This window comes from Coregonus clupeaformis, chromosome 11, assembly GCF_020615455.1.
Source record: "Coregonus clupeaformis isolate EN_2021a chromosome 11, ASM2061545v1, whole genome shotgun sequence".
In the NCBI taxonomy this organism is placed as follows: Eukaryota; Metazoa; Chordata; class Actinopteri; order Salmoniformes; family Salmonidae; genus Coregonus; species Coregonus clupeaformis.
In genome coordinates this window covers 9,403,161-9,428,542 of record NC_059202.1, presented here as the reverse complement: position 1 = coordinate 9,428,542, position 25,382 = coordinate 9,403,161, and the positions used below count along the sequence as shown (strand labels likewise).

Below are 25,382 nucleotides of genomic sequence, written 5' to 3'. Positions count from 1 at the left end.
CGGCCAGACGGAAAGAGAACCCTCTCCACTGGCTCAGTTAGAGCAATAAACCATTACAAAGAGAAACCTATAGCAGGGTTGGGGTTTCCACCTTAATTCCAGTAAATTCAGGCTTTAAAATTAATTCCTATGGAGAAATGTAATGGCTGTTTTAAAGCTAGAATGCACAGTTGAAACGATAAAGGGACACACCGCCCGTTTTGGTAAAAAGCTGAAGGATGGGCCTGGAGAAATGTAACCACTCTCAAATTCATAGACAGAGAGCTATGGATGACCATCCATGATATCAAAATGATAGTTTTAACCATGTTTTGAGGCTATACAGTGTTTGTTTACATTGGAGTAAAACAAGCTTATATTTTGGGTTCTGATGGGGTACGACAGTTGAACTAAGCTCATGAGGCATTTATAAGTTATATTCTTCAAGAAACAATGGGTTTATATATATAATTAATTTATACGTCCAAAAATTGATGTAGCAACTGCGGATTCTAGCTTTAACAGTTGACAGGAATTGAAATTGAATTAATATAACCCATCACCCTGGTGAAATATCCAGCCTTATCTCATAATTTCATCACAGTTTGAGATTAACTGCTTCTGTAAAGATGAGTAATATCCTGTTAAATATTATGTTAGTGGGTTCCTTTCCAAAATGTTGCCCATTCAGTCACAAAATATATCTTAGCCCCCACCCCTTAATTTTCCATATTAGTAAAACATGAACACCACAAAAAAAGTAAATTGGGACAATATTGTATTTTATTTTACTTAGTTATAATTTTGTGTTCCCTCTAAACCACTTGTCCTAGAAGATCAAGTAAATGGAGAAACACAAACAAAATACATTTAACTCAAGCATTTCCTTTCTCCACTCCTCTCAAAAACAAAGTATGTATGCTCAATTCCAATCAACCCCTAGACACTTCAAGTAGATCTGAAAGGATCAGATACTGTAGGTACAGTATACACAATTTGGTAATAACTCCATCTGGCCCTCTGATACACCTATCCAATCCTTTCAGGTCTATAGAAGTGCCAAGGGGATATAATCTAGGGATCGATTTGAAATTTGAATATAGGTGTAGGACAAAACAGGGCCCAGTCCAAAGCAGGTCCACACACACCCATTCTACTACACACACAGAATGGGCACATGCAAATGACAAAAAGGAAAAGACAGGGATATCTTTTACGCACCTTTCTACAAATAAAGTATTTGAAAATGAGTAGAGAAGGCCAACCGTTTCCAGGTACAGTTGTAAGAAGTATTCATTAGCAGGAAGGAAGCCAACCACTTCCACCAATGAGAAACCATGATTACGGATGGCATGAATTGCATACAGTATGACTAGGGCCAGGGGTTTCTCCCACCCACTCCACCTGACTAGGAAATCCTTTGGCCCCTTGTTAGGAGTTTTTGTCAGGTCATGTGGTCATCAAAAACATCCTGGCCTTGACTAGGATTATGGACTATTACTTGATTAACAATTTCCAAGCTCGCAACTACAAGTGTGGCAATATTTTCAAGGACTAAAACAAATCTAGTTTGTTTGCGACAAAGAACAAACTGTGGCCAACCAGTGTCAAGAATAAGGGTTATTGCACATTATTCAAACTGGAAAATAAGCTTTTGGAATCAAACTAAATCTTTCAGAAGAAATGTGAGCAACTAGCTGAGTTCATAATCAAGTGTGAATGTGTGAAGAAATGGGAAAAACATTGATTAGGCTGCAAGACAGGCATGATATCCTTTGTCATTTGACTAGTTAGCCTGCTACAAATATACAACAGGACTAGCCAATTGTTCTAGACTACCTATAAACTAAGAGAAAACACAGGTGAAGGTGCAGAATTCACAAAATGTATATAAACTCCAGTGTCTGCTGGTTTTCACTAATCATTGGCAAATGACTGGTCAATTGATAAACTAAAGCTGATGATTGCAGTCACCTCACCTGGTTTCCTGTCTTAATCAAAACCTGATGGAAAGGTAGGATTAAAACCAGTAGACACTTTGAGCCTAGTCCAAATTTGAGAAAATGTACACAACTGAAACTTTCTCAACAACCATGCATTGATTATCAATGGGAGATTTTTTGAGGAAGTCTGAGTTGTGTGCCCTCATCTCAAGTTAGTATTCTGCCAATAGAGACCAGAGGAGCATTGACAATCTGAGCACCAGAGGAGGACAGCCGCTATGTGCAGAGCCACATACTGTATGGTCAACCAGCACTCCATCGGACCCACAGTCCCATAGCACAGAAACATTCACAAAAACAACAAACTTAATCCAGAACCATTCACAATATACATTTGTGAATTCCCGGTAGGCAGCTAACTCAACTGGAAGGGCGTACATACTGATAATTCAAAATCAATATTTACACCAAATCTAAAATCAGAAATAATTGTTTATACTTTTTCTTATTTTCTATTATTTTCTACTACATACTGGTATTTTTCTACATTGTGGTGTTCTTTTCTTCTTCTATGTCAATGACGGCATTAAGCTTTCTCACACCAAAAAATTAGGACTCATGCCACAGATAAATACCCCTCTACCACCGAAAAGATAAAAAATAAAAAGCCAGCACTGCTTCTATTCAGAGATTTTGCCTGCAGAAATAGCTGCTTCACATTATTCCTCAGCCTCTCTTGATTGAAAGGCTATCTGACTGAGAGCTGTCTCTTTAAGACAGAATCTCTGTGCTAGCCACGTACAGAGTAGACCAAGCTTGACCAACAAAGTACATCTACATGGTCTGACCCTGGGTGAACCTTGAAATAAATTCAATTCAAAACAGATGCTTGGCAGTCAGTGGTAATCAAAGTGCCAGACCACATAGGGTGCACTAAAAGTTACTTCCACATCTTCTTTCAACGAAACGTCTCTTCCATGATTTTGTGAAACAGTGAATTACTATGGACAGAACATAACTTTATCACACCAAAAAAAACAATGAAGAAAACCTCAAATTTGGAGGCACTATTTCTCTAAGCCCTTGCTTGAGTCCCCTAAAAACCTGTGACATGATTTGATAACAGAAATCGTAAAATGAGTGAAACTGGCTGAGAATGGCTGAGTATCCAGTGCATGTGGAGGAATGGGGGGTCCTCATGGGGTCTCTGGATCGTTTGTTCTATCAGTTTCTGCCTCCTCTGTCTTCCCTCCATCCTCTCCTTTCCTGTGTTTCCTGGCGTGTTTGTATTTGTCCACGTAGGCTTTGACCAGGTTGGCCACTTTCACTGGGTTGATCTCCCCGCTCTTACTGTGGCAGACCTGGAATCACAATGGAAAATAAATCACATGCAAGTTAGGTCAGCAATTTACAAACAGTCAAATTATTTTATTTACATCCACAGTGAAACACAATGGCTGTCTTTCATCATGTACTGCAAGAATTAGTGGAAGACTCTCGTAAATCTAAACTCTCATATTGCACAGGTTGGGACAAGCCCCTACATCAACCAATGAAAGACACTTGATCCAAAGATTGACTCATGATAAACATCTTTGGTTTCATTATTATGTGCATGTTCTCCAGTTCCCATAAAAACTCATTTTAATTCGGAATTGCAAACCACATGACAACACTTTGAGCCAATGATCAGGTGTACCTTCTGGACAGCCTTGCGTACGATTTCCTTGTACTCATCCTTAGTGATGTCTTTCTTCTGGTAGAAGGGCTTGATAGCCAGCTTCACCTCCTTTATGGCTCTCTCCTGCATGTGAATCTTTTTTATGTACTGAGGATAGACACCGGGGATTAGTCAATATACACTACTACGCTATGAAGGGGACTGGTCATTTGTTGGCAAGAAGTATACAAGGACATGTATACAGTGCATTCAGAAAGTATTCAGACCCCTTGACTTTTTCCACATTTTGTTATATTACAGCCTTATTCTAAAATTGATTCAATTCTATTTCTTCTTCATCAATCTACACACAATACCCCATAATTGCAAAGCAAAAACAATGGACATTGATGGGGCAAAAAAATAATTTAAACCATTTTAGAATAAGGCTGTAATGTAACAAAAATGTGGAAAAAGTCAAGGGGTCTGAATACTTTCCGAATGCACTGTATACACACAGATATCACCCAAGTGTGCATTGATACATTTGAAGAACATAATTTTCCTTTCTCTCAGACTCACATTATCATTTCTGGAAGCATCATCCTCTCCCAGGGCTTCATTGGGTTCCCTCTGCCCTACTTGTGGTAGACTGTTGGAGCTGGAGGGCTCACTGGGCAGCAATACAGACACACTGCCCCTCTTGGTGCTCTGGACCTTTGGGTCAGTGAGTGACGTAGCACCCAAGGCAGCCTCCTATGGGTGGGAAGGTTTACTGACTATGGATTGAATCCCAATTTGAAATTATGTGCGCAAATTAAATGTTCACGTAAATTGTGCATTTATGTTAAGGAAAGAATTACGCAAAGATTTGAGGTGATGGTAAATTACAGTACAATATTAACGTTTTAATTGTAACTTTTGTATTTCATGTTCTTAAATCACAACAGCAATATTACCCAACTAATGAAATAAACATGGGCATAAATCTCAACCATCTATTGTCTCATCGAGACCTAGCAGGAATATGTGTTATTTTGCTATGGTATTACCAGCACATAAAAGCCTCTGACGTGTAACAGTCCTCCATTCTACAGTTTCGATTTTCCCAGCAAGGCTTCTACTTTCATTTCACAGTAAAACGCTCCTTTATCAGTTCCAGTTTCTGTCACATGATCTCTCTATTAGCCCATGTGATCTGCACTGGCTTTACGCTGACAGCCACAACAACTGCTCTCCGAGTCAAAAAAGACAGTCTGCCACCCTGTGGCCTTTTAGGAGAGGTGCATGTTAATTACAGGAACATTTTGTGATGAATGTTTTGGAGCACTAAATCACAGATATCTGTAAAGATCCACAGAACGTCTACTTGATATCATTAACATGACCGACCGGCCGGCAGTATGATGCCGTGACTAGGTGCCATTTCATAGTGAATTCCATACTGATTGATCATAACCAATGTTCCCTCTAAACTGCACACCTGCTCAGGCGCACAGTAGCCCCGAGACTGCCACACAGCTCCCCCGGGACTAGAGCGCAAGGAGAGAAGCACGATATTGAACTCACTCAACTTTCTAGAGTTTCCCTTTACTGTGGCAATTGTGATCGAATCAACGCAATATTAGCCACTTTCAATGCAACATACCGAAACAAATGATATATGCAAGAGATTTTGCTGTTGGCAGAACGCTTCGGAGTAGGATTCTATTGCGCACGACTCAGCCCATCCTCAACACAGACCCGTGCGGCATAACCAATCAGACCTGCTGTAGACCTATATGCAAATAAACCATTGCCGTATATGGATCTGTGCCATTTCCTTTGAACTGGACTGTGTTTACAGCTGTGGTATGCGCTTGTTTTGAGATCAAAGCAAGAACTGCATGTAGCCACGTGTGCACATTTTGTTCATATCCTTTGCTAGTTAGTGAGTTATTAGCCCAGTTATAGATCATTTGTAGTCAGCAAAAGGGGACTGATTTCTTCCTACAAGAGCACAAAAGTGTACATTTCTAGACATCTTTGAAAAGCAAGTTAAAGGGGAAGTGTTGTATTTTGAAACAGGCTTGAATAAGTTAAGTAGCCAATAGGCAGAGCGTAGCATAATTTGTCTGATTCTCTGTAATAATGGTATGGGAATAATAATACATTTTATTTTGTAAAGTGGTTTCTTGCATCAAACAACACAACAACATTTTCAGTCACCCCCTTGTCTGAAGGACAAGTGGATAAACAGGTTAATGGTCAAGCCCTGCATGTTTTTTTTCTCAAAAGTATCATGAAATGTAGGCCTACATTGAACACATTGGCTGCTACTGTAGGCTGAATGATAGAACAACTATTTCCATCTTAAAATGTTATGGGATGCATTTTGTCCATTGTTTTTGATGGTAGGCCACTCTGGTAGGCCTACATTATGATCAAATAGCCATAGTAGCCTACTTGGCCACTGTTAAAACTAACTTAAAGCGGGTACAGCCTCAGTGTTCACGGTAAACGCGCGCTAGATGTTGCACAGAATTTTCACAATGTTCAAGTTTGCCCTCAGCAGACCTCAAATTTGCTCAGGGCCGAAAAAAATTAGAGGGAACATTGATCATAAATATACTGAACAAAAAAATGAACACAACATGCAACAATTTCAAAGATTTTACTGAGTTACAGTTCATATAAGGAAATCAGTCAATTGAAATAAATAAATTAGGCCCTAATCTATGGATTTCACATGACTAGCCAGGGGTGCAGCCATGGGTGGGCATAGGCCCACCACTTGGCAGCCAGGCCCACACAATGGGGAGCAAGGCCCAGCCAATCAGAATTTGAGACATCTGTGGCAAAAGCTGCACCTGTGTAATGATCATGCTGTTTAATCAGCTTCTTGATATGCCACACCTGTCAGGTGGATGGATTATCTTGACAAAGGAGAAATGCTCACTAACAGGGATGTAAACAAATTTGTGCACAACATTTGAGAGAAATAAGCTTTTGTGTGTATGGAACATTTTTTTTTTTTTTTATTTCAGCTCATGAAACCAACACTTTACATGTTGCGTTTATATTTTTGTTCAGTGTACATATTAGCAGGAAAGAAAGGCAGCATACAGCGGTAGAGGCCTGAAGCTACGCACAAAATAGTTATCTAGGTAAGTAGGCAAGGCCAACCTAATGCATCTATGTTTCTGAGAAGTAAGGAGAGGGTTTGTGTGAGGAGGTGGCTGAGCCGTACCTGATTGGAGGCCTGGGCGGAGGAGGCAGGTCTGCGAGCTCCCTCCTGTTTGAGCTTCAGTTTGTAGAGGGCCAGCTCTGAGACAGAGAAAAAAAAACACACAAGCTATGACCCTCTCTGTGTTATGTGAATAAGAGGTCGTTTCTGAATCTGAGTCAAACAGCTGACTAGAAAAAGTATATTTATGTAATACAACACGTAAGGGCTCTGATTGGGTCAATCCAGATTGTGGTAAATTAAGTTTCTTTGTCATATGCACAGGAACACTTGGTGTACACAGTACAATGAAATGCTTACATGGAGGTTCACCTCTCGACAATAATAAGAATAAAAAACGTAGAACATTTGAAAATGTACAATAATACACACTACTCCCAGTCTTCTCTGGCTGTGGTCCATCTGGTTCCTGCAGGTTCCAGGTGACCCTCTTCACCGAGGGTTTGGCCTTAGCGCCTGGTGTGACTGCCACTGGTTCTCCCCCAGTCTTCCCCTCCTTATCCTTCCCTTCTCCCTCCTTCTCCTCTTTGACCTCAGCCTCCCCTTTCTCTCCTCCTGGCTCTGCTTTCTCACTCTTCACAGAGTCCAGACTGTCCAGCATCATGTCCACGTCCATGTCATCAAGTTCATAGTCTGAATGCTCCTCTACCTCTTCCTTCACTGGGTTCACTGAGATGGGTTGGACAGATGGAGGGGTCTCTGTGAGGGCCTTTGGTACTGGAAGAGGCAGGGATGGGGCCACCTGCTGGCCGGCTGTAATCACTGCAGCCTGAGGAGGCGCAGGGACAGGGTTGGTGCAGAGTGTTGAGAAGCTGGGGCTGGGTTGGCCTGTGGGGGGAGCAGGGATGATGGAGGTCAGGTGTTGAGGCAGCTCAGGCCAGATGGGCTCAGTCTTGATGGTTTCCTTTAATGCCTGGTCTTTCTGATCTGTTACGTCTGAGGTGGAGAGGGCGCACGCCTCGTTTATGAGTGGGGAAGGTTTTTCTTTTTTGATCTCCTTGTGCTCTTGCAAGTCCTTGAACTCATTGAACATTGACAGAGGTTTTTCTTTCTTGATTGGTTTACTATCCAGTGATTCTTCGAACATATCAAAGGCAGACGGTATCTCTTTTTTTATTTCTTTGAGCAGCTTAGACTCCTTGAGCAGTTTTGCTGAGAGAGAGGCGTGCTTCTCTGTTCTAAATTCATTGCCGTCACTCTCCTTTTTCACCTCAGAGACAGAGAGAGGTTTGAGTCCTAAAGAAGAGGAAGGCATCTGTTTTTTGATCTCTCGCTCTTTTCTCTCTTCTTTAGCCTCTCTCTCCTCTTTTAGAGCGACACAGGAAAGCACTTTTTCCTTTATCTTCTCTGTCTGTTCTTTTAGCTCTTTGGAGGAGGTGGTTGAGGAAGACCCTGGTGGTCTGTGTGTGCCCTGTGACGACCCCTCTTCTTTCCTCCTCTCTCTGGACTGCGACCTGGACCTCGGCCTCTTCTTGTCTTTTGACCGCACCTCAACCCTGTTTTTTGACCCAGAGGACGATGGTTGTGATCGTGAGTGGTCTTTCCTCCTCTCCCTGGACCTGGACCGCGAGCGAGACTGCGAGCGACCTCGCTTCTTGTCCTTTGATGGCCGACCCTTCTCTCTCTCACTCCCTCTGCTGTCGTTCCTCTCCCTGCTCCATCTCTTCTGCTTCCTACTCTTGGACTGCTCTCTGCTGCTAGAGCCCGACCCTGACCTCGACCTAAATCAAAATAATAATATTAGCTATTATATTAACAGTATACACTAGAATACATTTTATATTATTATTAAAAGACCACAAAATCACTGCACACAGAATTGACATTATCACAGAATTACATTATTACCTGGAGCGCCTCCTGTCTTTGGAGCGCGAGCGTGACCGTCTCGTCATCTTGCGAGACTTCTCAGAGGCATCAGAGGTGGAGCTGTCTGATGGGGAACGAAGCCGTCTCCTCTCCCTCGATTCCGAACGCCTGGACCTCCTCTCTCCCCCCTCTTCTTCTCCTCTCCTACCCCCCTCGTCTCCTCTCTTCCTCCCTCGCTGTTCCAGGGCCTTGTCTCCTCCCTTCCTGCCTGCCTCCGGGCTATTTGAGGCAGACCGCCGCTCCGTGGAAGACCCCCCACCTTTGGATGTTTTCCTCCCCTGGCCTGAGGGCCTGGAGTGTGATTTAGACCTGGATGGGGACCTGGGGGGGCTGTCCTGGGGCTCTGACTTGATCTCAGTCTTCACCATCCTGTTGCTGTGGTGGCTGGAGGCTGAGCTGGAGGAGAAAGGAGCAGTTTTCTGGTTCTGGGGCTCTCTACTGTTGCCTGTCTGCCCATTCTCACCCCCTGGCTCTTTCCTCTCCCTCTTCACAGGGACCTGGCTCTGGGACAGGGGTGTGCTGGTGCCAGTCATCCCAGACCTGGGTGTGTTGTGTGGGCCGTGACCAGGCTTCGCAGTGCCTGGCTCGCTCTTCACATCCAGACATTCTCCTGAGCCCTCATCCCTCTCCAGTGACACACTACTCTCCAGTGCCTCAGCTTTCACCTGGTGGCTGGCACCTTCCTTGTGCGCCATGTATGGTTTCCCCCCAGCATGGCTCTCTGCTTCGCTTTCTGAGGCATTGGAGTCTGAGCCTGTTGGGTGGAAAGGGTCGTATATATCCCCCTCCTCCTCTTTGACCCGTGTGTGTGAGGTGGTCAGGGGCCTGCTGCTGCGCTCCTCTCTTCTCCTCTTCGCCTCCTCTTCTTCCGTGGACAGTGGTTCTTCACTGTTGCCGGCGGGAACCATTGCAGAGGCATTGCTAAGCTGCCGGGCGTGCCACGCATTGCCACTGGCGTTGATCCGGAAGCACACCGTGGATGCCAATGCCGGGTTGGCAGTGGAACCAGAGGAAGAGGAAAAGGAGTTGGAGAAGGCTGACGAAGAGCCTGCTCGCTCTGGTCTCTGTCTCTGGGTCTGGCCCTCTGTCCTGCCCTGCTGCTGCTTGTCCACACTTGGCTGCCTACCCCTGTTACCACCCAGGCTGTTCACACAGGCCTCAGGGAAGCCATTACTACCACTACCATTAGCACTGCTACTACTCCCCCCTCTACTGGCGCTGCCATTCGTTAGCACACCACTCTCCCGTTTTATCTTTGGTATCCTGGGAAGCACCGATACTGGTGCTTCCCATACTGGTTTAGGGGCGGCCTTCTTAGCCTGGGGCTGTGGTGGCACGGTCTCCCTCCCTCGTGACCGAAAGTCTGGGGTAGGAGGGGAGGTAGAGGTGGCTTCCCTCTGGGTCCCATGGGGGAGTCGTACACCAGTGGCCCCCCAGTGGCTGTGTCCAGGACTAGGGCTGGGTCTGGGAGGCGGGGGAGTCTGGCTGTGGCTGGCTGGGCATGGGGATGAGGGGGTGAGAGGGGACAGGCAGGGCCCTGGGGAGCTGAGGGAGAAAGAGGGCCTGTTCAGGGGACTACAGGAGGGTCCCACCACCAGGTCTCCGTTAGTGGGGAGAGAGAGAGAGCTGGCTGCTGCTGGGTTAGGGGACATCCCTGAGTGGTGCTGGGCTACTGATTCACCAGAGCTGCTGCTCCTACTGCTGCCCAGCCTGGACGAAGACGACACACCCACTACAATACAAACAGAAGACAACCATTTACTAACCCTTTTCTGCTGTACAACACAGAATCCAACAGACTTCAAAATCAATGGTTGACAAACAATAAAACTAGGGCTGTCCCCGACTATAAAAAATCTTGGTCGACGAGAGTCGTCCTGTTACTTCAACCAATCAATTGGTCTAAATGTTTAAACGTATTTTTCCAGATATAGACAGACACACCCTATGTGTTTGAATAAAACCAACTACATATGCACTGAGCTTGTCTGATGCTTTAAGCACACTGTTTGATTAAATAATTAAGACACACAAATGACTCAAGAAAGAGCCCGATGTTCACACTTTGTTAAAAAGAATGACAGCGAGTGCCTGTGTGACTGGCGCACGTTGTCTCGCTCTCCTCCCTACTGCAGTGAAAAGGCACCACAGCACAGCACAGCACAGCACGCTGTCCGTGCTGAAGCTGCAACATAATTTCAGCCATTTAGTTTCTTACACATTTCTGACTGAAAAGTTATTTTACCGAAATTCCTAATTTGTTTAGGAAAAATATTCCCTATTCCCTCAACCCTTGCTCTCTTTACGTGAAACATGTAAGCGTCACATGCATGTGACCAATAGGGCCTGACCTATAGCCTATCATAATCACATCAATAAATTGGTTATAACAAACTCCGAACACAGTAATGTCAACAGCAAAATGGATGCGGAGGACGTGAAAAAGAAACTTGAAACAGGCAGTTTACTGGTTGCTCAGGAGGGAAAGGGGAAGTCAGATCTGTGGAAGACATTTGACTTAGTTGTGGAAACTTCTGGAGATGAAGAAAAAGGAGGGTATAGGAGCAAGCGTTGAGTGAGCATTGTGTGCCAAACAGTTGCTGTTAGATTACAATATTATAATTTTTTCTGACCATTTGGAACAGTGTTAACATTAAATAAATAAGTGTACTAGTGTCTGTTCTAATGTAAAAAATATATATATAAAGCCTTTATTACAGCATACTAAAAACAGTTGCATGCATTCGTGAACTGCGGTTTATTTATTCAAAGCTCCCTTTGTTATTTAATTTTAAAACTAAAATGATTGATTGCATTTCAAAGCATGAATGTCTCATATGCTGTGTGATGGCATGAACGAATGAATGAATGAATGAATGAATGATTGATTGATACAGTAGCCTACATATTGAAATATAAGCCTAAGTAAGTTACGGTATTAAGACTAAACAGGACGCGCTCTTAGGCCTAAAGCTCAATGGTGTTATACAAGGTTACTGTACAAAGCCTACTAATGATAACGACATTACTTTTTATAATGATGATCATAAATGATTGTAATAATAACAATAAGAAGATTATAGACCTAATTAAGTTGGGGTTTGCGCTCTCCTCAATTTTCTTAGACAATTAGGCTAAGCCCTATTCGCACGGGACTCGTATTACTAGAGAACTTTTTTACTATGTAATTATTACCCCAGAATCTCCGTTATTCCAGAGGACGAGCCGGACAGGATTAATTTTTTCTAAATTGCCCCCTGTAATTCTTTTTTCCAATAAATTGACAGTTATTGAGGGTGGAGGTTTTTTCTAGGCGTGAAGATATTTCAACAAGTCGAGACGATAACAGGGCTACACTGATAACTCGAGCTTGGTTCCCACGTTTCAAAACCATACCAAACCATCTTTGGTATAGTGTTGCCAAATTATTTGCATTGAGGAAGTGTGATCATAGGATATTTTAGCGATCTGCAGTAGACGCACTAAATGCCCCACAACCTTCAGATGTGAGCTAAACAGCGCACTTGCACCTGAGATGCGTTTTAAGGCTATGGATGCGAAAGTGAACTTATCATTCCCAAACGTTTAGGTCAGTTGTATGCTGCTTTGCGATCTATTAACAGCAAGGGTTACATTAAATAGGCGCAATCATTTTTACTGATGCATTTGGCAATATTCTATTCATACGCACAAAACATATGAACAAAAGCATTCACTGTGAAAGTTGATTCATATATAGGCTATGCGCAGCACTTCGTTCAATTTATCGAATCAGTTATTGTTTTCTTGCTCAAACCGTGAGCAACACCTGTCAAACTCAGACATTGGAGTTCGCCAAAAAAACGTAGGTTATTCTGGCTGGAATTGTTACTCTCCTGCCATGTACAAATTACTGACATGGCAGATTCGGATGGGACTAAAATGACAGATGTGGTGTTTTGTTGCTCTCAATCCCAATATGCTGGTTAATTTAGGTAATATACACAAAGCAACATAGGGAAAGGCGGCAATTCTACAGCTCACTGAAGATTATGTTTCAGAACTGTGGACAGCGACCATACCCAATGCGGGAGAAAGCACATTTGTTATAAAATAATATTAGATTTATTAGTGTTGCACCATTATTTTTACATAATATAACCATATACAATTTCAGTATCACGTCTTAGAGTGATGGACTGTGCCGTCCCCGTGGCCTCCGTAATGGATTAGTCCACTGAGACAGGCGCAAATCAGTGGTGTCTTGTGCACCATGAAAAATAAAATAAAATTGCGACCACTTGACTAAAGAAATCTTGGTCGACCAACAGCCTATCGACCAAACAATCAACCAGTCGACTAAATGGGGTCAGCCCTAAATAAAACGTTCACTAGTTCTTGAATAGCCAGGTATTAGATACAGAACAAGAAAAATATTAACAGAAAGAAAGAGAAAGGACAAGAGATTGAACTAAAGAAAGGAAAAAACCCTAGCAGCCCACCTGGTTTGGTAGCCTTGAGAGATCCGTCTCTGTTGATGACCACGTCTGAGCTGTCCATCAGCAGCATGCTCTGTCCTGATAGGATGCTGCCCAGTAGGTCAGGCACTGGGGCCACCTCCTCCACCTGGAGCAGGCTTGGGCCCCGCCTACAACACCATGGCAACCACAGGTCAGACATGTACCATATTGAAGGATGTGAGCTACATAACAATATAACGTGGGAGGAGATGAGAAGGTGTACCTGGAGAGGCCAGCAGTGATTGGTCGAGCCACAGGCTGGTGCGAGCGGAGGGCGGAGCGAGATAAGCCACGCCTCTTGGCCTCCAGCAGTGATGTTGTGGCCAAGGCATGCTCTTCCTCCTCTTCATTCCTGGGGTGGGATCAACAACCAATCAACATTCAGAACAGGGTTGGGGTCCATTCCACAATTGCCTGTTATTTTCTGAGTTTTTTAATTTTTTTAATTCATGGTTTTGTTTAAAAGTATTATGTTGTCTATATGTTCAGTGTTGTGCCAGCATTAGCTGGAGATTTTCACTCTCTGGATTAATAAAGTACTACGTTATCTTATGGTTGTGAGTTCTGCCTGAGACAGACCTGTCAGTGAAGGGGTCCAGGTCATAGGGGTCTCCATAGACAGAGAGCGAAGCAGCTCCTATGTCAGCTCTCATACTGCCCAGAGTGGTTTCTGTAGGCCGGTACACAGAGGGAAGGGACGAGCCCTGTTTGGGCTTCCCTATCCCAAGGCTATGGGCTATACGACCACGAGACGTAGGCTCCTTCTTCACCACCTAGAAACACACACGCAAACATACATACAGACAGATTGCACATGAGCACTCCTATCATTCTGTTGTAGGTACTATACATTTCCTGCTATACTTGCTAAATGTAAAGTCTCACCAGTTTCCTTCTAGACTTGGTCCTCCTCACTCTCCGTTTCCTCCTCTTCACCCCAGTGCCTGCAGCTTTGCCCTTACCACCCGTGGCAGGCGATGACCTCTTACTCTTGCCTTTCCTGCGCTTCACTGTGGGCACAGAGCAAATGCATCTCTTTTAACAACCCAGATAGGTTGTGTGTGTGTGTGTGTGTGTGTGTGTGTGTGTGTGTGTGTTCACCTGTCCTGCGTCGTCGGCTGGATGGAGCGCGAGGTGTGAGGTCCCGTATGTACACAGCTGTGTTGAGTCCTGCCACTACTGCGTTGATAGTGTCATCCAGCCAGGTGGACTGTGGCATCAGAAAACTGGGGGCAATCTGAGACCAGAGGTACACTGCATCACTCTACTGATTCTCTGTTGTCTATTTTGTCTATAGACATGCTTTACTTGACATGACCTTCACAGCCGTCTGATGAGAGGCAGCATCACTCTAAAGAGCCACCTCTCTCTGACTCTCTATTCTATTCCTGCATGTCAAATGTTACTTGGTGCAAGTAGCGCATTCAAACGAGACAAAATAACATAGTCATCATTCATCAAATGTTATGTAATACAATACTACATAGAAATACCCATCATACACGTATCAACATTCATTGAATCAGATGGCTCATTCATCACAAAACCAACTGATATTGCCAACTACTTTAATGATTTTTTCATTGGCAAGATAAGCAAACTTAAGAATGTCATGCCAGCAACAATTGCTGACACTACACATCCAAGTATATCTGACCAAATTATGAAAGACAAGCATTGTAATTTTGAAATCCGTAAAGTGAGTGTGAAAGAGGTGAAAAAATTATTGTTGTCTATCAACAATGACAAGCCACCGGGGTCTGACAACTTGGATGGAAAATTACTGAGGATAATAGCGGATGATATTGCCACTCCTACTTGCCATATTGTCAATTTAAGCCTACTAGAATGTGTGTGCCCCCAGGCCTGGAGGGAAGCAAAAGTCATTCCACTACCTAAAAATAGTAAAGCCCCCTTCACTAGCTCAAATAGCCGACCAATTAACCTGTTACCAACCCTTAGTAAACTATTGGAAATAATAGTGTTTGACCAGATACAATGCTATTTTACAGTAAATAAATTGACAACAAACTTTCAGCATGCTTATAGAGAAGGACATTCAACAAGCACAGCACTTACACAAATGACTGATTGGCTGAGAGAAATTGATGATACAAATATTGTAGGGGGTGTTTTGTTAGACTTCAGTGCGGCTTTTGACATTAACGATCATAGTCTGCTGCTGGAAAAACGTATGTGTTATGGCTTTACTCCACCTGCTATATTGTGGATACAGAGTTACCTGTCTAACAGAACACAGAGGGTGTTCTTTAATGGAAGCCTCTCCAACATAATCCAGGTAGAATCAGGAATTCCCCAGGGCAGCTGTCTAGGCCCATTACTTTGTTCAATCTTTACTAATGACATGCCACTGGCTTTGAGTAAAGCCAGAGTGTCTATGTATACGGATGACTCAACACTATACATGTCAGCTACTACAGCAACTGAAATGACTGCAACCTTAACAAAGAGTTGCAGTTAGTTTCAGAGTGGGTGGCAAGGAATAAGTTAGTCCTAAATATTTCTAAAACTAAAAGCATTGTATATGGGACAAATCATTCACTTAACCCTAAACCTCAACTAAATATTGTAATAAATCATGTGGAAATTGAGCAAGTTGAGGTGACTAAACTGCTTGGAGTAACCCTGAATTGTAAACTGTCATGGTCAAAACATATTGATACAACAGTAGCTAAGATGGGGAGAAGTATGTCCATAATAAAGCGCTGCTCTACCTTCTTAACAGCACTATCAACAAGGCAGGTCCTACAGGCCCTAGTTTTGTCACACCTGGACTACTGTTCAGTCGTGTGGTCAGGTGCCACAAAAAAGGACTTAGGAAAATTGCAATTGGCTCAGAACAGGGCAGCACAGCTGGCCCTTGGATGTACACAGAGAGCTAATATTAATAATATGCATGTTGATCTCTCCTGGTTCAAAGTGGAGGAGAGATTTACTTCATCATTACTTGTGTTTATGAGAGGTGTTGACATGTTGGGTGCACCGAGCTGTCTTGTTTGAGCTACTGGCACACAGCTCGATCACCCATGCATACCCCACAAGACATGCCACCAGAGGTCTCTTCACAGTTCCCAAGTCCAGAACAGACTATGGGAGGCGCACAGTACTACATAGAGCCATGACTACATAGAACTATATTCCACATCAAGTAACTGATGCAACCAGTAAAATTAGATTTAAAAAAACAGATTAAAAAAACACCTTATGGAACAGCAGGGACTGTGAAGCAACACAAACATAGGCGCAGACACATGCATACACACACGATAACATACGCACTATACACACACGTACACATGGATTTTTGTACTGTAGATATGTGGTAGTGGTGGAGTAGGGGCCTGAGGGCACACAGTGTGTTGTGAAATCTGTGACTGTATTGTAATGTTTTTTAAATTGTACGAACTGCCTTAATTTTGCTGGACCCCAGGAAGAGGGGATCCATAATAAATACAAATTCAAAACCCAGGAGGGAAACATGGGTAACATAATTTTTCATACTGTAAGTACATTATCATGCTGCTCACTAAACAATCTTCGGTGCTACAGAGTAAGGGATGCTGACACTAGTGGTGAGGAGCGGAGTGCAGTGAGGGAGAACAAAGAAGCCAGTAGGAAGCAACACGCCTCATGCCAAACCTGTGCAGTGCGTGCCTGGGTGATGCGGTGGCGGTTGACACTGGCGCGGACCCTCTCGCTTTGCTGGGTGCGGGCGATGGCCCGGGTGGGGCCCGTCGTGGTGGTGCGGGAGTGGCTGGTGGTAGGACGGGAGCTGCTCAGACTCTCCGCGTCGCTCTGCTCCGCTGAACCCCCTGAGGAGCAGGAACATTGATGAGCTCTGGGATCTTGGTAAAAGGACTTACACTACCAGTCAAAAGTTTGGACACACCTACTCATTCAACGTTTTTTCTTTATTTTTACATTGTAGAATAATAGTGAAGATATCAAAATTCTGAAATAACCCATATGGAATCATGTAGTAAGCAAAAAAGTGTTAAACAAATCAAAAAATATATATATTTGAGATTCTTCAAATAGCCACCCTTTGCCTTGATGACAGCTTTGCACACTCTTGGCATTCTCTCAACCAGCTTCATGAGGTCGTCAACTGGAATGCATTTCAATTAACAGGTGTGCCTTCCTAAAAGTTAATTTGTGGAATTTCTTTCCTTCTTAATGCGTTTGAGCCAATCAGTTGTGTTGTGACAAGGTAGGGGGGGTATACAGAAGATAGCCCTATTTGGTAAAAGACCAAGTCCATATTATGGCAAGAACAGCTCAAATAAGCAAAGAGAAACAACAGTCCATCATTACTTTAAGACATGAAGGTCAGTCAATACAGAAAATCTCAAGAACTTTGAAAGTGTCTTCAAGTGCAGTCGCAAAAACCATCAAGCGCTATGATGAAACTGTCTCTCTCTCCCGCTACTCTCTCCTCTTCCATCCTATCATCTCTTCCCTCTGCTCAATCCTTCTCCCTCCAATCTCCTGATTCTAACTCCTCAACCCTCCTCTCCTCCCTTTCTGCATCCTTTGACTCTCTATGTCCCCTATCCTCCCGGCCGGCTCGGTCCTCCCGTCCTTCTCCGTGGCTTGACGACTCATTGCGAGCTCACAGAACTGGGCTCCGGGCAGCCGAGCGGAAATGGAGGAAAACTAGACTCCCTGCGGACCTGGCATCTTTTCACTCCCTCCACTCTACATTTTCTTCCTCTGTTTCTGCTGCTAAAGCCACATTCTACCACTCTAAATTCCAAGCATCTGCCTCTAACCCTAGGAAGCTCTTTGCCACCTTCTCCTCCCTGCTGAATCCTCCTCCCCCTCCCCCCTCCCTCTCTGTGGATGACTTCGTCAACCATTTTGAAAAGAAGGTTGACGACATCCAATCCTCATTTGTTAAGTCAAATGACACTGCTGGTCCTGCTCACACTGCCCTACCCTATGCTTTGACTTCTTTCTCCCCACTCTCTCCAGATGAAATCCTTGAGACGGCCGGCCGCCCAACAACCTGCCCGCTTGACCCTATCCCCTCCTCTCTTCTCCAGACCATCTCCGGTGACCTTCTCCCTTACCTCACCTCGCTCATCAACTCATCCTTGACCGCTGGCTATGTCCCTTCCTTCTTCAAGAGAGCGAGAGTTGCACCCCTTCTCAAAAAACCTACACTCGATCCCTCCGATGTCAACAACTACAGACCAGTATCCCTTCTTTCTTTTCTCTCATCTGCTACAAGACCATGGTGCTTGCCTACGGAGCTGTGAGGGGAACAACACCTCTGTACCTTCAGGCTCTGATCAGTCCCTACACCCAAACGAGGGCATTGCGTTCATCCACCTCTGGCCTGCTGGCCCCCCTACCTCTGCGGAAGCACAGTTCCCGCTCAGCCCAGTCAAAACTGTTCGCTGCTCTGGCACCCCAATGGTGGAACAAGCTCCCTCACGACGCCAGGAGAGCGGAGTCACTCACCACCTTCCGGAGACACTTGAAACCCCACCTCTTTAAGGAATACCTGGGATAGGATAAAGTAATCCTTCTACCCCCCACTTACCCCACCCCAAAGAAAGAAAAAAAAAACATATTGTAAAGTGGTTATCCCACTGGCTATAAGGTGAATGCACCAATTTGTAAGTCGCTCTGGATAAGAGCGTCTGCTAAATGACGTAAATATAAATGTAATGAGGACCGCCACAGGAATGGAAGACCCAGAGTTACCGCTGCTGCAGAGGATAAGTTCATTAGTGACCAGCCTCAGAAACTGCAGCCCAAATAAATCCTTCACAGAGTTCAAGTAAGGAGGAGGAGACTGTGTGAATCAGGCCTTCATGGTCAAATTGCTGCAAAGAAATCACTACTAAAGTACACCAATAAGAAGAAGAGACTTGCTTGGGCCAAGAAACCCGAGCAATGGACAATAGACTAGTGGAAATGTGTCCTTTGGTCTGGAGTCCAAATTGGAGATTTTTTGTTTCAACCACCGTGTCTTTGTGAGACGCGGTGTGGGTGAACGGATGATCTCCGCATGTGTATTTCCCACCGTAAAGCACGGAGGAGGAGGTGTTTTGCTAGTGACACTGTCTGTGATTTATTTAGAATTCAAGGCACACTTAACCAGCATGGCTACCACAGCATTCTGCAGCGATACGCCATCCCATCTGGTTTGCGCTTAGTGGGACTATCACTTGTTTTTCAACAGAACAATGACCCAACACACCTCCAGGCTATTTTACCAAGAAGGAGAGTGATGGAGTGCTGCATCAGATGACCTGGCCTCCACAATCCCCCGATCTCAACCCAATTGAGATGGTTTAGGATGAGTCGGACCGCAGAGTGAAGGAAAAGCAGCCAACAAGTGCTCAGCATATGTGGGAACTCCTTCAAGACTGTTGGAAAAGCATTCCAGGTGAAGCTGGTTGAGAGAATGCCAAGAGTGTGCAAAGCTGTCATCAAGGCAAAGGGTGGCTATTTGAAGAATAACAAATATATTTTGATTTGTTTAACACTTTTTGGGTTACTACATGACTCCATATGTGTTATTTTATAGTTTTGATGTCTTCACTATTATTCTACAATGTAGAAAATAGTAAAAATAAAGAAAAACCCTGGAATGAGTACGTGTGTCCAAACTTTTGACTGGTACTGTACCTGTACTGTACAATACCTGTACTACTGCTTTCTGCAAAGAGCATTGTAAACTTTTTTCTCAGAGGAAGACGTAATGACTCAATAGTACTGAGTATGATTACTTGAATGGCGGTTGATGGCTTGACACTCTGGGCAGAACCATTCCTCCACAGGGACAGCATCTAGCGGGGGGGTCAGGCACTCCATGTGGTACCTTCCATGGTGCACAGAAATGAAGGGTTAGGAATTAGGGATTAACATGGATATGATCAGAACATAATAGAAAACCAGGGGGAAAGGCAAAAGGGTTCATTTTAATGACCAGATGGAGATAAATATATTCTGATTTTCCAGATGTCATACAATCAGGAATGCATGGTTAATCAGGACAAATCCAAGAAAGATCAGGTGGTGTGTTTAGCTTGTGTCTCACCCTGCATCACAGCCGTCACAGAGCAGCAGGCGGTCTTCACGGTCGCTCCCCCCACACACCTCACAGCTGGTCTGTTCCAGCTCCAGGTCTATCACCTCCTCCTGGCCCTCCTTCACTGGCTTCTGCACTGTGATCTGCACTCAACCATCACAACACGCACATAGAGCAATGAAAGGAAAGTGACTGTCTGCAGCTCCCATGCATTATCCATATTTGGATACACAATGTTTGGACCCTAATGTTCTTTGCCACAAAATAAATCAAACACCCTTCATGAGGAATACACATGCCATCTGTAGTAGCTACTTCTCTACCTCTCAAAGACACCCCCCCACCCCACCCAACACATTCACAACATTAAATCATGACCAAAAAAGGCAAATATACGACATATTCAACTAGAGAAAGTCTTAACTTTTTTAACTCACCATTTTCTGCACTTTCCCGCCATAACATTTTCTCAGGTAGATGTTATTGAAGACTATTCTGTCCACAGGACAGGAGTTTGCATTCTGAGGAAAGAACAAAAACATGCTTGGAAGTACAACATTCGGACACACTAACATTTCATGACTGTCTGTCTTAACAAAACCTCAGTTTATAGGATTGAAAGTGAAAGCTGAGGTGTGGTGTCTACTGTCCATAGTTTCAGTGACGCTCATCAATTTGACAGGTTAGTGTCTTCTAGTTCCTCCCAACAATATCATCATTTTGAGTCTGTACGAACACCGAAGTGAGTAAAAGGCTTTGATGCCTTGACCTCTCTTCTTGCCCCCTCTGATGTCACCCACCCACCTTGGACCACTCAAGGATGCAGTCGAGGCAGAAGTAGTGCTTGCAGCTCTCTGGCGTGGCCACAGGCTGGCTGTGGAAAGAGTTGAGGCAGATGGGGCATTTCTCAGTGTCCTCGTCTGAGCTCAGACCTGCCAAGTCAGCCGACGCTCCCCCCACCGCCTTCACAGCATCCTCCTCTTCTTCATCTGAGGAACAAGTATGTTGTTTGATCAGAGGTTATGAAACTCAAGTGGTGGGTCTATACCTTGGGTACTAAAAGTGTATCATGGACCATTACCGATTATTTCCTATGAGTACAGTGGCCTACATCTCCATAACCTCACCATCACTGTCATCCTCCTCTTCTCCCTCTCCATCAAGGTGTTCTTCCTCCTCCTCCTCATCCTCACCACTGTCAGAAGCTACCTCCTCCGATTCCTCCCCAACTTCATCTGAGTCTTCATCTGGATGTTGACAAAGAAATGTACAGCCTTACAAAGTTAGTTCTCCTAATCTTTCCAATAGTAGTATTGGAAGATTTGAGGGGGTCATAAAATGTGGGGATATGAGCCCATACCTGAGATTGCCCACAATGCTGGCCTTTTCCCTTTTCCGTGGGTGGCATTCCGGTTGATCAGCTCATCCTGGCTGTCCTCTTCGTCCATGGCTGAACATCAGAGAGCCTCCAGCACCAATCTCTAGCTAAATCCCAAAGGCTCTGCTTAAGTGAGACTTATGAATTGTCAGTAGCTGGAAAATACATTACATTTAAATGAGTGCCACAACTTTTCACCTGGTCCATGCGCAAACAAAGCTTTCCTGTGTACTCAGTGTTGACACCTGCTACAAACAAGAACGCTTGTAGAAATATCAGATTAGCACCTCATGAAGGAGCTATATGAAAACTAGGTAGCATGTCACAAGTCAAGTGCCACTTGAAGTGGACAGTTAGCTAGTCCATTGACAAGAGACTTAACACAAAGGTTAAAGTCTGCCAGCCATATAACAAGCACAATAGACAGACAAACGAAGTAAAAATGTATACCAAGTTCTCGTTTTCGTAGATTAGATGGCTAGATTTTAGTAGCTGTTTAGCTTAACTAGCTAACAACTGTTGCTTCAGTTTCCTCAATAACAACAAACACGCTGCGCGACTGTGGTGATGTACTGCTGTGCATACATGCTCGCTAAGAGTTGCCTGTTGTTACTAGGTTAACTTTTAAATAAGCTTTTGTTACCTAGCTAGTTACCTTATTGCAAAGAAAACATGCAAGTTATGGAATATTCTTAGCTAGCTATGCAACCAATGCATGTTAGCTAGCTAGCTGCATTGTTTTTGGAGAATAGCCTGCTAACGTTCGCCTGCTAGCTAGCTACCATTATTAGCTTGAGTCTAAATATAACTTGCAAGCTCGTTATGTTCGGTGCATGCGACATTCATGTTGATAAATGTACAATTGCTAATTATTCAGGCATACGTTAATGTTTACTTCGAACGTGCAAAGTGTTTTTACACCTACCCTAAACGGTTGTGAGTGACATGTTTGGAGTAATTTGTCAGTCCACGATTTTTGTTGAGTGACACCGCCGGCTGGAGTGACGGAAATGGCCGAACGCACTCTTCTTATTCTTCTTCTTTGGGATTGGGTTGGCGGATCGCATCCAACTTTGAAGGTGCATACACCGCCGCCTACTGTACTGGACTGTGAGCCCAATAATATAATAATAATAATATGCCATTTAGCAGACGCTTTTATCCAAAGCGACTTACAGTCATGTGTGCATACATTTTTACGTATGGGTTGTCCCGGGGATCGAACCCACTACCCTGGCGTTACAAGCGCCATGCTCTACCAATTGAGCTACAGAGGACCACATGAAATTATCTTCATTATTCCTGTTCCTCCTCTCACTACACCACCCAAACCCCAACCAGCCTCTCTAACCCCTTCACACAATCTCTTCCTATCTACATCATACAGTTCACAAAATGTCAACACATTTTCCACCGTTTCCTCCGCTATGCACTCATCACACAGACCTGTTGTGTGGAATAGACCCTAGTCTATTCCACACAACTTTCTCTCTCCTACATCACATCTCTTCCTTTACTGACCGGTGCAGTCGATACAATAGCCTCCTTTGACTACTAGCATCCCACTCCCTTTGCCAAAGATCGAGCCCTTTTGCCCGGCTCAAGGACTTGACTTCGCTGCATCCCAGCGGGGCCTGAATATCTACTCCCTCTCTCCTCACATAACTCTTAGCCACCACATCGGCCTTCTCATTACCCTCCACACCCAGCCAAATGCACTCAAATCACTGTAACACTCATATACGGTGTACCTGAAATGTATCCATTCAATCACTATTTGATACAATGTATGCCATTTGATACACATTTTTATGAAGTATATTCTGATTTCGTCTGTTCTTTTGGCATATAGGGGGCGGTAGAAACGTCAAAATGTCAGAATTTAAGTAGGCAATGTAGAGTGGCAGACCAATCTAGGTTGGATAGGTGAAAGCATCTTCGTCAGATAACGCAGGTTTGGTTCAAACTATTTTATACAAATTCTTCCAAGCCTAGATGAAGGAAATGATGAAGGAGATCAAGCCAATTAGACTCAGGATTCACCCCTAGTTTTTCCCCCAGTCTTTTGGCAATTTCAAACTGCAGTGACTAAGTTCACTGACATAGCACACAGCTGTGCAGCCACCGCAAGGGCATGTCATAAGCCATGATTTGTTTTTTTAATGACAGGAAATTAGCTTTAAAACTAACATTTTTTTGCTCGGTCCTTCCGGCCCCGCGAAACTGCGCTATGCCACTGCCTATGCTAACCATTATGCTGCCTATTAGGCTAGCTAGTTTATAGGTTACCCATGCCATCCAATCTTTTAAAAAATAGTACAACTTTACTGTAGCTATGTGTGTGTAGCCGGACTGATCATAAGACTAATAATGGGCATACCGGTTGCCTACATACTATGTGGCTCTGCCGCCCTCTGCTGGTTTATGTAAAGATGACGCATGACCTGGATGGGCCTGTTACATAACAGGCTAAAGCGTAAGAAATTCCTGCTTTATTGTTGCTTTGTATCGTGGGAGAATTTGTCCCCACTGTATCCGATTGTATCCAATCAAGTAAATGGTATGGTCTGGCATTTTCGACCAGACAAGATTCCGTTCCTTTGATGTTGATAGCTCTGGCTTCGAGTTCAAAAAGGTCACTTGGTAATGTTGTTGAACCTGCGCGCCAGTATCAATAAAGCTTCAGACACACACAGCACTATTTAAATATGTTTATATATATATATGGGGGCGACAAAATTAGATTGTTGGTGAGCTTTGACACCAGCCAACCCGTCGCGGTCAAAAGTTCACATTTTGAACAGTTTTACGCATTGCCCACCGTCACTCAAGGCAAACTAGACTAACTGCTATAGCATGTTACTTTTGATATTTAATATAATCTATCAGCAAAATGTGAGTATCAATCTGTTTAAAACGTGTATTAAATAATGGTATTGAGTGTCTGGCAATTGTATCTGACATTGCACTTTGCGTCTTACAGGACTTCTAAATAATGTAAGACCCCCTGTAATTTAAGACCCCCTGTATATAGCCTCTCTACTGTTATTTTATTTTACTGCTGCTCTTTAATTATTTTTTATTTGTATTTTTTACTTATCTATTTTTGACTTAACACTTATTTTTCTTAAAACTGCATTGTTGGTTAAGGGCTTGTAAGTAAGCATTTCACTGTAAGGTCTACACCTGTTGTATTCGGCGCATGTGGCAAATATAATTTGATTTGATTTGAAGATGCTCCGTAACGCGCCTTGAATACTTCATGATTGCACTACCACATTAGTCCAGATTATACAGTCTGTGTCATTCGCGCTCTCTCGTTCTGACTTCCACTACTGTCATGCAGCAGAATCCTTTGTACGTGCACAACCACACTCGCCTCATGGCAACGCCGTACATAAGCGAACAGAGTTCAACCACTTTCAGCAGTAGAACGGGTAGAGCGGTCTTTCTCAAAACGGGTTAAATACACGTCCCTTGACTCCCGTGACCAATGTTACATCACAGTTCGCCCGATTTAGACTGGGTGGAATCTTGTCGTGAACGCATTTCTGATTAATGTTGCCGATTGCAGGAAATCTATGCGGTGAAAATGGTTCATTCCTAATGTAAGACGTGCAGAAATGAACGCGCCGCACCCCAACTATAACTCAGGGAAATCTACCAAACCCATTGGTGGTGTTAAGCACACCCCTTGGAGCTGTAATTCGATGGTTGTCTATTGGACGGGCTGTACAGTAGGAATATGACAGCCCACTGGCT

At 44.0% G+C, this 25,382-nt stretch overlaps 1 protein-coding gene across 4 annotated transcripts; it reads right to left on the bottom strand.

Moving 5' to 3' along the window:
* Positions 1-740: 740 nt before the first annotated feature.
* Positions 741-22,632, bottom strand: LOC121576394 (PHD and RING finger domain-containing protein 1). 4 transcript variants are annotated; one of them, XM_041889491.2, is made up of 19 exons: positions 22,546-22,632; positions 21,603-21,775; positions 21,370-21,489; positions 21,047-21,231; positions 20,680-20,763; positions 20,252-20,385; positions 19,941-20,032; positions 16,837-17,009; positions 14,278-14,413; positions 14,062-14,186; positions 13,756-13,949; positions 13,400-13,528; positions 13,159-13,304; positions 8,657-10,409; positions 7,181-8,529; positions 6,812-6,888; positions 4,165-4,338; positions 3,622-3,750; positions 741-3,283 (listed from the first exon to the last, which is right to left on the bottom strand). In XM_041889491.2, the coding sequence occupies exons 2-19, from the start codon at positions 21,688-21,690 to the stop codon at positions 3,119-3,121; spliced, it is 5,253 nt and encodes a 1,750-aa protein (XP_041745425.2). In that variant the 5' UTR covers positions 21,691-21,775; positions 22,546-22,632; the 3' UTR covers positions 741-3,118. The 4 variants fall into 4 exon arrangements, with proteins under 4 accessions (XP_041745425.2, XP_041745427.2, XP_041745426.2 ...); XM_041889493.2 differs by having other exon boundaries at positions 16,852-17,009; XM_041889492.2 differs by having other exon boundaries at positions 21,603-21,727; positions 22,546-22,614.
* Positions 22,633-25,382: the final 2,750 nt, after the last annotated feature.